The following is a 12,306-nucleotide window of genomic DNA, read 5'->3' as shown; positions in this document are numbered from 1 at the left end:
TGTCCTTTTCTGCTGAGATGTGACTTGGGGTAACAAAAGGTGGATTTTTCAGCTGTTGCCATGGCCACCAGGTCCGATGGACCGCCCCTTTATACGGCAATACTTCCATGTGCCGTCTGGAATCTGCATCACCTGACCACTGTCGTCTGGCAGATATGGACATCACATTTACTCTTGATGCCAGAATGCAAATATCCCTCTGCGCATCTCGCATATATAGAAATGCATCCTTAAAATGCTCTATAGTCAATAAAATCTTGTCCCTGTCAAGGGTATCAATATTTTCAGTCAGGAAATCCGACCAAGCCCCCTCAGCGCTGCACATCCAGGCTGAGGCGATTGCTGGTCGTAGTATAACACCAGTATATGTGTATATACTTTTAGGATATTTTTCAGCTTCCTATCAGCTGGCTCCTTGAGGGCTGCCGTATCTGGAGACGGTAACGCCACTTGTTTTTATAAGCGTGTGAGCGCCTTATTCACCCTAAGGTGTGTTTCCCAACTCGCCCTAACTTCTGGCGGGAAAGGGTATACCGCCAATAATTTTCTATCGGAGGAAACCCACGTATCATCACACACTTCATTTAATTTATCTGATTCAGGAAAAACTACAAGTAGTTTATTCACACCCTACATAATACCCTTATTTGTGGTACTTGTAGTATCAGAAATATGTAACACCTCCTTCATTGCCCTTAACATGAAACGTGTGGCCCTAAAGGAAAATACGTTTGTTTCTTCACCGTCGACACTGGAGTCAGTGTCCGTGTCTGTGTCTGTGTCGACCGACTGAGGTAAATGGGCGTTTTTACAAGCCCCTGACGGTGTCTGAGACGCCTGGACAGGTACTAATTTGTTTGCCGGCCGTCTCATGTCGTCAACCGACCTTACAGCGTGTTGACATTATCACGTAATTCCTAAATAAGCCATCCATTCCAGTGTCGACTCCCTAGAGAGTGACATCACCAATACAGGCAATTTGCTCCGCCTCCTCACCAACATCGTCCTCCTACATGTCGACACACACGTACCGACACACAGCACACACACAGGGAATGCTCTGACAGAGGACAGGACCCCACTAGCCCTTTGGGGAGACAGAGGGAGAGTTTGCCAGCACACACCAAAAACGCTATAATTATACAGGGACAACCCCTTATACAAGTGTTTTCCCTTATAGCATTTTTATATATGTAATCATATCGCCAAATAAGTGCCCCCCCCTCTCTGTTTTAACCCTGTTTCTGTAGTGCAGTGCAGGGGAGAGCCTGGGAGCCTTCCTCACAGCAGAGCTGAGCAGGAAAATGGCGCCGTGTGCTGAGGAGAATAGGCCCCGCCCCCTTTTCGGCGGGCTCTTCTCCCGGAGTTTGTGAGATCTAGCAGGGGTTAAATACATCCATATAGCCTCAAGGGCTATATGTGATGTATTTTAGCCATAAAAAGGTATTATACATTGCTGCCCAGGGCGCCCCCCACAGCGCCCTGCACCCTCAGTGACAGTTGGTGACTGTTGGTGAAGTGTGCTGACAACAATGGCGCACAGCTGCAGTGCTGTGCGCTACCTTATGAAGACTGAAAGTCTTCTGCCGCCTGTTTCTGGACCTCTGGACCTCTTCAACTTCGGCATCTGCAAGGGGGGTCGGCGGCACGGCTCCGGGACGAACCCCAGGGTGAGACCTGTGTTCCGACTCCCTCTGGAGCTAATGGTGTCCAGTAGCCTAAGAAGCAAATCCATCCTGCACGCAGGTGAGTTTTCTTCTCTCCCCTAAGTCCCTCGTAGCAGTGAGCCTGTTGCCAGCAGGACTCACTGAAAATAAAAAACCTAACTTAAACTTTTATTCTAAGCAGCTCAGGAGAGCCACCTAGATTGCACCCTTCTCGTCGGGCACAAAAATCTAACTGAGGCTTGGAGGAGGGTCATAGGGGGAGGAGCCAGTGCACACCACCTGATCCTAAAGCTTTTATTATTGTGCCCTGTCTCCTGCGGAGCCGCTATATCCCCATGGTCCTGACGGAGTCCCCAGCATCCACTAGGACGTCAGAGAAAAGTGGTTAAAGTGTGTTGGTCATAGACAGCGTGGGTGTGGTGGTTTGAGGTGCGGGTGGCTCCCGTACTGGGGCTGTTGAGAGGCAGTAGGAGGTAGCTGGGGAGGGTGCTTATTGTAGGCTGGATGTGGTAAATTGGTGTAGGGTGTGTGTGTGAGAGTGGGCAGCTGGGGAGGGGGGTTATTGTAGGCTCCATATTCTGGCTAGGTGTGGGGGGTGCAGGCTGTTTGCATGCTGCAGCAGATGAGAGGGTGGATGAGGTGGTTTGGGGTTGTGGGGTGCGGTGGGGCCTCTTGGGCTGGGTTATGAGAGGATAGAGGTGGGAGCTGGGGAGGGTGGGTAGCAGAGGCTGGATGTGGTGAGTGGGTGGATTTGGGACGTGCATGTAGCCCCCGTGCTGTGGGTTATGACAGGCTGGAGGTGGAAGCTGGGGAGGGGGGTTAGTGGAGGATGGATGTGGTGGGTGGTGTGTGTGAGAGGTGGGAGGTGTGGAGGGGGGTTAGAGGAGGCTGGATGTTGGGTGTGTGGGCTGCTCCCGTACAGGGGCTGGAGGTTTGAGCTGGAGAGGGGGTTTAGGGGAGGGTAGGTGTGTTGGTAGTGGGGTGGGGGTTGCGGGCTGGTTATGAGCTGCGGGTGATGAGAAGCTGCAGATGGGAGGTGTGTAGGGTGATGAGGGTAGTGTGGGTGTGGTGTGTTGGTGTTGGGGGTGGCTGGGGTTTGCGTGTGGCGGCTGCAGAGAGAGTGGAGGAGGTTGCTGTAGAGGGAGGGTGTTGGAGTCCGGCAGCGCAGGTATTTGCGGGTGGCGTTTCCTGCCTCATGTTAGAGGTGAGAGGTGGGGAGTAAGTGGAGGCTGCGTGTGTTGGGTCTGGGTGGGTGGTGCGGGTGTGTCCCGTGCTGCGGGTTTGGGTGCTTGGGTTTTGCGTGTGGCGGCAGCAGAGATAGTGGAGGAGGTTGCTGCTGAGCAGTGGGGTGAGGTGAGGCGAGTGGCTGGGGAGGCACAAGCAGGTAACCTCCCCCTCCCCCATAGAGGAGAAGGGAATTTTTAAAAAGCGTGGGCCCCCCTTGACTCCTGAAACCAGCACCAGGCAGAGCCAGCCAGGGAGGGGTAATACCATAGCAGGGGACACTCGGTATGGGGTCCCCCTGCCATAGCATTAATCCCCCCCTCCCCCAAGCTAGTCAGCCCAGGGCTGGAATTCCTCGGAAGTGGGGACTCCATAAAATTAACATGGGGTCCCCCTCCCGAGCAATAACCAGAACTGGGCTGATAGCCCAGTGCTATGCCCCGCACCCCTGGTGGCGGTGGGTGCGGGGTTCATTGGTAAATTGTTCTTTACTGGTGGGCTACAGATCCCAGCAAGCCTGTCCCAGCATGCTGTCATTTGGAGAACCACAAGTGCCAGCATGGCTGGACCTTAAGGGCCCGCTGGCACCTGTAGTCCGCCTGTAAAGAAGCGTAATATTGTTCTTTACAGGTGGGCGACAGGTGCCAGCAAGCCTGTCCCAGCATGCTGGCACTTGGAGAACCACAAGTGCCAGCATGCCCGGACCTAATGGGCCCGCTGGCACCTGTAGTCCGCCTGTAAAGAAGCGTAATATTGTTCTTTACAGGTGGGCGACAGGTGCCAGCAAGCCTGTCCCAGCATGCTGACACTTGGAGAACCACAAGTGCCAGCATGCCCGGACCTAATGGGCCCGCTGGCACCTGTAGTCCGCCTGTAAAGAAGCGTAATATTGTTCTTTACAGGTGGCCGACAGGTGGCAGCAAGCCTGTCCCAGCATGCTGGCACTTGGAGAACCACAAGTGCCAGCATGGCCGGACCTAATGGGCCCGCTGGCACCTGTAGTCCGCCTGTAAAGAAGCGTAATATTGTTCTTTACAGGTGGCCGTCAGGTGCCAGCAAGCCTGTCCCAGCATGCTGGCACTTGGAGAACCACAAGTGCCAGCATGCCCGGACCTAATGGGCCCGCTGGCACCTGTACTCCGCCTGTAAAGAAGCGTAATATTGTTCTTTACAGGTGGCCGACAGGTGGTAGCAAGCCTGTCCCAGCATGCTGGCACTTGGAGAACCACAAGTGCCAGCATGCCCGTACCTAATGGGCCCGCTGGCACCTGTAGTCCGCCTGTAAAGAAGCGTAATATTGTTCTTTACAGGTGGCCGTCAGGTGCCAGCAAGCCTGTCCCAGCATGCTGGCACTTGGAGAACCACAAGTGCCAGCATGCCCGGACCTAAATGGGCCGCTGGCACCTGGTGGCCACCTGTAAAGAAAATATTAAATTAAAAACACCAGAGTCTTGACAAATAAGTTTTATTTCACAGGGTCTTCACCTGGGGGCGGCGGCCTTTAAGCTCTTTTGCATGACCGCCGCTTCCCCAGGGCTTCAGGCGTCTTCACCTGGGGGGGCGCCATCTCCCCAGGGCTTCCTGCGTGTTTCTCCGAAGTCTTCACCTGGGAGGCGGCGGCCTGTAAGCTCTTTTGCATGGCCGCCGCCTTCCCCAGGGCTTCCAGCGTCTTCACCTGGTGGGCGGCGGCTGCTAAGCTCTTTTGCATAGCCACCGCCCATCCAGGACTTCCGCCGTCTTCTTCCTTCAGATGCTCTTCTCCGCTCCTCCTCCGCCGTCAGACTGACGGCCGCTCCCTCGCGCTGACTTATATAAGTCAGCCAGAGGGGGCGGAGCGATGACGCAGCGAGCCGTGATTGGCTCGCGGCGGCCATCTTAAATTTCAAAAATGATGCGGAGGCGCCATTTTTGAAATGGGTTTCCGCTCCGCTGCTCCAACTCTGCTCCTGCGGCCGCACTGACGGCGGCCGCACAACAGATACCACGGCGGCCGCTGCTCCGTCGGTCGTACCCCCGGAGGCCGTACCCCCGCTGTCCGCACCCAGGCCGGCAGCACCCACGCTGCCAGCGCCCACGCCGACCGCCGCACCTCCGCCGCACCCACAACAGTGATTGACAGCGGATCCAGTGACGGATCCGCTGGACAATCACTGCGGGCTCCCTGTGTGTTTTTTAAATGGGGTTTTAACGTTCCCCTATCTGACAGGCCTCCCAAACCCCTTAAGTAAGTGGAGGCTGCATGTGTTGGGTCGGGGAGGGGTGTGCGAGGTGTCCCATGCTGCGGCCGTTGAGAAGCTGCTGGTGGGAGCTAGGGAGGGGGGTTAGCGGAGTGTGGGTGTAGTGGGTTAGTGGCTGTTTGTGGGGGTGAAAGCAAGGGAAGGGTGTGTGCTACCTTGCTCAGTGGGGTGTCCGTCCAATGCTGGTTCCCTGTGCTCTAGCCACTGGTCAGTAGCAGGTGGCTCCGCCCCAGACAGGCCTGTGACTCCACCCAGCGTTACGGCCAGGCAGAGGCACAGAGTCACAGATGTAGGCAAATATATAGGAGATGTATGTATGTATGTATGTATGTATGTATGTATATATATTTATACATATATACACACACACACTTATTTATTTTTTAAGGCATTATTCATTTTGATATATACTGCATATTTTATTACTGTATATGATTCTTTTTTTTTTTATAAATAATTATCTTAATATTATCCACTTGGCTGACTAGTATTCTATGCCCATATGGTCAGATAAGTGCTGTCCATCCTCCCAGAATAAGTGTATTGCATTTTAAAAAACAGCCTTCACTTTAAGTGTCATTTGTAGCTGTTTTCACTTATACGTGATTTTCACATGATCAACAGTACAAATGACACATGCTGGAGACAAGTAGACACTACATACTAAGCCAAAGGAGTTGGTTGGTATACACTATCATATACTGTACAAAAACAACAAGTGTCATGTACACAGGCAAAACAAACATTTTGTCCCCACCAATGCAGCCTCTTTATTTGCTAAGAAACAGTGACATCCCTGACAATGCAGCCTTTCCAGTCACTAGGAACCAGTGACATCACTGAGAATGTAGCCTATCCAGTCACTAGGAACTAGTGACATCACTGAGAATGTAGCCTATCCAGTCACTAGGAACCAGTGACATCCAGTCACTAGGAACCCGTGACATCACTGAGAATGTAGCCTATCCAGTCACTAGGAATCAGTGACATCACTGAGAATGTAACCTATCCATACACTAGGAATCAGTGACATCACTGAGAATGTAGCCTTTCCAATCACTAGGAACCAGTGACATCACTAAGAATGTAGTCTATGTAGTCACTAGGAACCAGTAACATCACTGAGAATGTAGCCTATCCAGTCACTAGGAATCAGTGACATCACTGAGAATGTAGCCTATCCAGTCACTATGAACCAGTGACATCACTGATGTGTCCCATCTAGTCATTACAACTATTATATTTTTTGTAAGGTGGTTTCACACAATCTGAAAATCGTTTTGACTTTACTTTTATGTTACTGATTGATGTGACGTGACTCACCCTGAGGAAGGGGAACTTGCAGACCATGTCTGCCATTCTCTCTGCGTTCCGTCCCTCATTTAGGAAATCCAGCTCTCGGGGGAGGTTCTTCTTGGCCTCTTCTACCAGCCACATGAATTCAAACTGGGGGAAGACTTTCTTCACCACGTGCAAGAGGACCTGCAGGAGACAGCAGGGGAAGGATTACAGGGCAGAGGTTCTATGTATAGTGCAACAGTGTCATAAGTAACCTCAGAAAGACTCAAAGTTGTGTCATTCACCTCCATGATCAAAATGTCCAGCGAACTCTGTGCTTGAACCTTTGGGTGCTGAACCTTCACGGCCACCACCCGACCGTCTTTCAGTACAGCCTTGTGCACCTGGGCTAAAGAGGCTGCGCCGAGCGGGGTTTCCTCAAATTGTACAAATATGTCAGACATCTGCGAGAAGATGGCAAGTTTATATACCCTAAGTCAGGGTCATGCAGCTAGGCTGCTATAGGTGCAGGGTGTGTTAGTGTGCCTGTCCTGGTAGCTCACAAATTTATAGGTACAAGAGCTATAATCCTCTCCCCCCCCTCCCACCCCATTTTGCATTCCTCCAACAAATGGCTTTTTCTGCAGCTCCTGCAACTTTTTTCATACTGAATAATTGAGCTAATCTCTCCCCTCTCCAGACTGCAATAACTGAGGCCATAAATCTCCCGCTGATATCGTTTTATTAGGCGAGAGGAGGGGGATTTATTAATACATTGTGACCCTGTCCTGATGCCCCTATCAGATCTGCGGATGGCTGATTAATTATGGCTCATAATAAGCCAATGCTTGGCATACAAACAACGATCTATCAGCGCCCCCCCGCCCGGTAACACGCGTCTGGCGGGATGATGATAAAAGACACAATAATATGTATTAAATCAGATGCTTAGCTCCCTGCCACCCATTAGCATCTGATTTGGAGACAGGGTAATAAACAGCACAAGCGTCACCTCTGTTCCCAGCTCCTCTTGGATGACACGCAGCACGTCGGGCAGGGGCGTAGATGGCGCTCGGCTGTGCAACACGCTCAGGGTACGGGTATATTCTGGGGGCAGCAGGTATTCCAGGGCACCCAGGTGCTGCCCCACCTTGATGAACGTGCCACGATTGGCACAACACAGGTCCAGCAGTCGGTGGGCAGAGCGTGTGTGGACCTGCGGGAAGTGCAAAGTATCAGATGATCAAGATGACCAGCTGTAATACTATAAATACCAAAACACTATTACTGTATATAACAACTATATACAGTAATACTACCATTACCACTACACCAGTATTATACATCACTGTATATAACAACTATATACAGTTATACTACTATTACCACTACACCAGTATTATACATCACTGTATATAACAACTATATACAGTAATACTACTATTACCACTACACCAGTGTTATACATCACTGTATATAACTATATACAGTAATACTACTATTACCACTACACCAGTATTATACATCACTGTATATAACTATATACAGTAATATTACTATTACCACTACACCAGTATTATACATCACTGTATATAACAACTATATACAGTAATACTACTATTACCACAACACCAGTATTATACATCACTGTATATAACAACTACATACAGTAATACTACTATTAACACTACACCAGTATTATACATCACTGTATATAACAACTACATACAGTAATACTATTACCACTACACCAGTATTATACATCACTGTATGCAACAAATATATACAGTAATACTACTATTACCACTACACCAGTATTACACATCACTGTATATAACTACATACAGTAATACTACTATTACCACAACACCAGTATTACACATCACTGTATATAACAACTATATACAGTAATACTACTATTACCACTGCACCAGTATTACACATCACTGTATATAACAACTATACCACTACACCAGTATTATACATCACTGTATATAACAACTATACACAGTAATACTACTATTACCACTACACCAGTATTATACATCACTGTATATAACAACTATATACAGTAATACTACTATTACTACTACACCAGTATTATACTTCACTCTATGTAACAACTATATACAGTAATACTACTATTACCACTACACCAGTATTATACATCACTGTATGTAACAACTATATACAGTAATACTACTATTACCACTACACCAGTATTATACATCACTGTATATAACAACTAGGGCCCTCATTCCGAGTTGTTCGCTCGTTCTTTTTCATCGCATCGCAGTGAAAATCCGCTTAGTACGCATGCGCAAAGTTCGCACTGCGACTGCGCCAAGTAACTTTACTATGATGAAAGTATTTTTACTCACGGCTTTTTCTTCGCTCCGGCGATCGTAATGTGATTGACAGGAAATGGGTGTTACTGGGCGGAAACACGGCGTTTCAGGGGCGTGTGGCTGAAAACGCTACCGTTTCCGGAAAAAACGCAGGAGTGGCCGGGGAAACGGTGGGAGTGCCTGGGCGAACGCTGGGTGTGTTTGTGACGTCAACCAGGAACGACAAGCACTGAACTGATCGCACAGGCAGAGTAAGTCTGGAGCTACTCTGAAACTGCTAAGTAGTTAGTAATCGCAATATTGCGAATACATCGGTCGCAATTTTAAGAAGCTAAGATTCACTCCCAGTAGGCGGCGGCTTAGCGTGTGTAACTCTGCTAAATTCGCCTTGCGACCGATCAACTCGGAATGAGGGCCTATATACAGTAATACTACTATTACCACTACACCAGTATTATACTTCACTGTATATAACAACTATATACAGTAATAGTAGTATTACTGTATATAGTTGTTACATACAGTGATGTATAATACTGGTGTAGTGGTAATAGTAGTATTACTGTATACAGTTGTTACATACAGTGATGTATAATACTGGTGTAGTGGTAATAATAAGAATTTACTTACCGATAATTCTATTTCTCGTAGTCCGTAGTGGATGCTGGGGACTCCGTCAGGACCATGGGGAATAGCGGCTCCGCAGGAGACAGGGCACAAAAGTAAAAGCTTTAGGATCAGGTGGTGAGCACTGGCTCCTCCCCCTATGACCCTCCTCCAAGCCTCAGTTAGGATACTGTGCCCGGACGAGCGTACACAATAAGGAAGGATTTTGAATCCCGGGTAAGACTCATACCAGCCACACCAATCACACTGTACAAACTGTGATCTGAACCCAGTTAACAGCATGATAACAGCGGAGCCTCTGAAAAGATGGCTCACAACAATAATAACCCGATTTTTGTAACAATAACTATGTACAAGTATTGCAGACAATCCGCACTTGGGATGGGCGCCCAGCATCCACTACGGACTACGAGAAATAGAATTATCGGTAAGTAAATTCTTATTTTCTCTGACGTCCTAAGTGGATGCTGGGGACTCCGTCAGGACCATGGGGATTATACCAAAGCTCCCAAACGGGCGGGAGAGTGCGGATGACTCTGCAGCACCGAGTGAGAGAACTCCAGGTCCTCCTCAGCCAGGGTGTGCCCCTGACCAAGTAGCAGCTCGGCAAAGTTGTAAAGCCGAGACCCCTCGGGCAGCCGCCCAAGATGAGCCCACCTTCCTTGTGGAATGGGCATTTACATATTTTGGCTGTGGCAGGCCTGCCACAGAATGTGCAAGCTGAATTGTACTACACATCCAACTAGCAATCGTCTGCTTAGAAGCAAGAGCACCCAGTTTGTTGGGTGCATACAGGATAACAGCAAGTCAGTTTTCCTGACTCCAGCCGTCCTGGAAACCTATATTTTCAGGGCCCTGACAACATCTAGCAACTTGGAGTCCTCCAAGTCCCTAGTAGCCGCAGGTACCACAATAAGCTGGTTCAGGTGAAACGCTGACACCACCTTAGGGAGAAACTGGGGACGAGTCCGCAGCTCTGCCCTTTCCGAATGGACAATCAGATATGGGCTTTTGTGAGACAAAGCCGCCAATTCTGACACTCGCCTGGCCGAGGCCAGGGCCAACATCATGGTCACTTTCCATGTGAGATATTTCAAATCCACAGATTTGAGCGGTTTAAACCAATGTGATTTGAGGAATCCCAGAACTACGTTGAGATCCCACAGTGCCACTGGAGGCACAAAAGGGGGTTGTATATGCAGTACTCCCTTGACAAACTTCTGGACTTCAGGAACTGAAGCCAAGTCTTTCTGGAAGAAAATCGACAGGGCCGAAATTTGAACCTTAATGGACCCCAATTTGAGGCCCATAGACACTCCTGTTTGCAGGAAATGCAGGAATCGACCGAGTTGAAATTTCTTCGTGGGGCCTTCCTGGCCTCACACCACGCAACATATTTTCGCCACATGTGGTGATAATGTTGTGCGGTCACCTCCTTCCTGGCTTTGACCAGGGTAGGAATGACCTCTTCCGGAATGCCTTTTTCCCTTAGGATCCGGCGTTCAACTGCCATGCCGTCAAACGCAGCCGCGGTAAGTCTTGGAACAGACATGGTACTTGCTGAAACAAGTCCCTTCTTAGCGGCAGAGGCCATGAGTCCTCTGTGAGCATCTCTTGAAGTTCCGGGTACCAAGTCCTTCTTGGCCAATCCGGAGCCACGAGTATAGTTCTTACTCCTCTACGTCTTATAATTCTCAGTACCTTAGGTATGAGAAGCAGAGGAGGGAACACATACACCGACTGGTACACCCACGGTGTTACCAGAACGTCCACAGCTATTGCCTGAGGGTCTCTTGACCTGGCGCAATACCTGTCCAGTTTTTTGTTCAGGCGGGACGCCATCATGTCCACCTTTGGTCTTTCCCAACGGTTCACAATCATGTGGAAGACTTCCCGATGAAGTCCCCACTCTCCCGGGTGGAGGTCGTGCTGAGGAAGTCTGCTTCCCAGTTGTCCACTCCCGGAATGAACACTGCTGACAGTGCTATCACATGATTTTCCGCCCAGCGAAGAATCCTTGCAGTTTCTGCCATTGTCCTCCTGCTTCTTGTGCCGCCCTGCCTGTTTACGTGGGCGACTGCCGTGACGTTGTCCCACTGGATCAATACCGGCTGACCTTGAAGCAGAGGTCTTGCTAAGCTTAGAGCATTGTAAATTGCTCTTAGCTCCAGTATATTTATGTGGAGAGAAGTCTCCAGACTTGATCACACTCCCTGGAAATTTTTTCCTTGTGTGACTGCTCCCCAGCCTTTCAGGCTGGCATCCGTGGTCACCAGGACCCAGTCCTGAATGCCGAATCTGTGGCCCTTTAGTAGATGAGCACTCTGCAGCCACCACAGAAGAGACACCCTTGTCCTTGGAGACAGGGTTATCCGCTGATGCATCTGAAGATGCGATCCGGACCATTTTTCCAGCAGATCCCACTGAAAAGTTCTTGCGTGAAATCTGCCGAATGGAATCGCTTCGTAAGAAGCCACCATTTTTCCCAGGACCCTTGTGCAATGATGCACTGACACTTTTTCTGGTTTTAGGAGGTTCCTGACTAGCTCGGATAACTCCCTGGCTTTCTCCTCCGGGAGAAACACCTTTTTCTGGACTGTGTCCAGAATCATCCCTAGAAACAGCAGACGTGTCGTCGGAGACAGCTGCGATTTTGGAATATTTAGAATCCACCCGTGCTGTCGTAGAACTACTTGAGATAGTGCTACTCCGACCTCCAACTGTTCTCTGGACCTTGCCCTTATCAGGAGATCGTCCAAGTAAGGGATAATTAAGACGCCTTTTCTTTGAAGAAGAATCATCATTTCGGCCATTACCTTGGTAAAGACCCGGGGTGCCGTGGACAATCCAAACGGCAGCGTCTGAAACTGATAGTTTTGTACCACGAACCTGAGGTACCCTTGGTGAGAAGGGCAAATTGGGACA

At 49.4% G+C, this 12,306-nt stretch overlaps 1 protein-coding gene across 4 annotated transcripts in view; it reads right to left on the bottom strand.

Annotated features, from left to right (window-relative positions):
• ADCK1 (aarF domain containing kinase 1) overlaps positions 1-12,306 on the bottom strand; it is a 133,786-nt gene that overhangs the window by 63,528 nt on the left and 57,952 nt on the right. For all 4 annotated transcript variants that reach the window (XM_063948209.1, XM_063948212.1, XM_063948211.1 and 1 more), the window contains 3 exons: positions 7,419-7,622; positions 6,712-6,870; positions 6,452-6,610 (listed from right to left, as the gene is read on the bottom strand). In XM_063948209.1, coding sequence (XP_063804279.1) covers positions 6,452-6,610; positions 6,712-6,870; positions 7,419-7,622 — 522 coding nt within the window. The remainder of the gene's footprint in view (positions 1-6,451; positions 6,611-6,711; positions 6,871-7,418; positions 7,623-12,306) is intronic.

This window comes from Pseudophryne corroboree, chromosome 12, assembly GCF_028390025.1.
Source record: "Pseudophryne corroboree isolate aPseCor3 chromosome 12, aPseCor3.hap2, whole genome shotgun sequence".
Classification (NCBI taxonomy): Eukaryota; Metazoa; Chordata; class Amphibia; order Anura; family Myobatrachidae; genus Pseudophryne; species Pseudophryne corroboree.
Note: the sequence above shows the minus strand (reverse complement) of the source record. Positions and strands in the feature narration are given on the sequence as shown.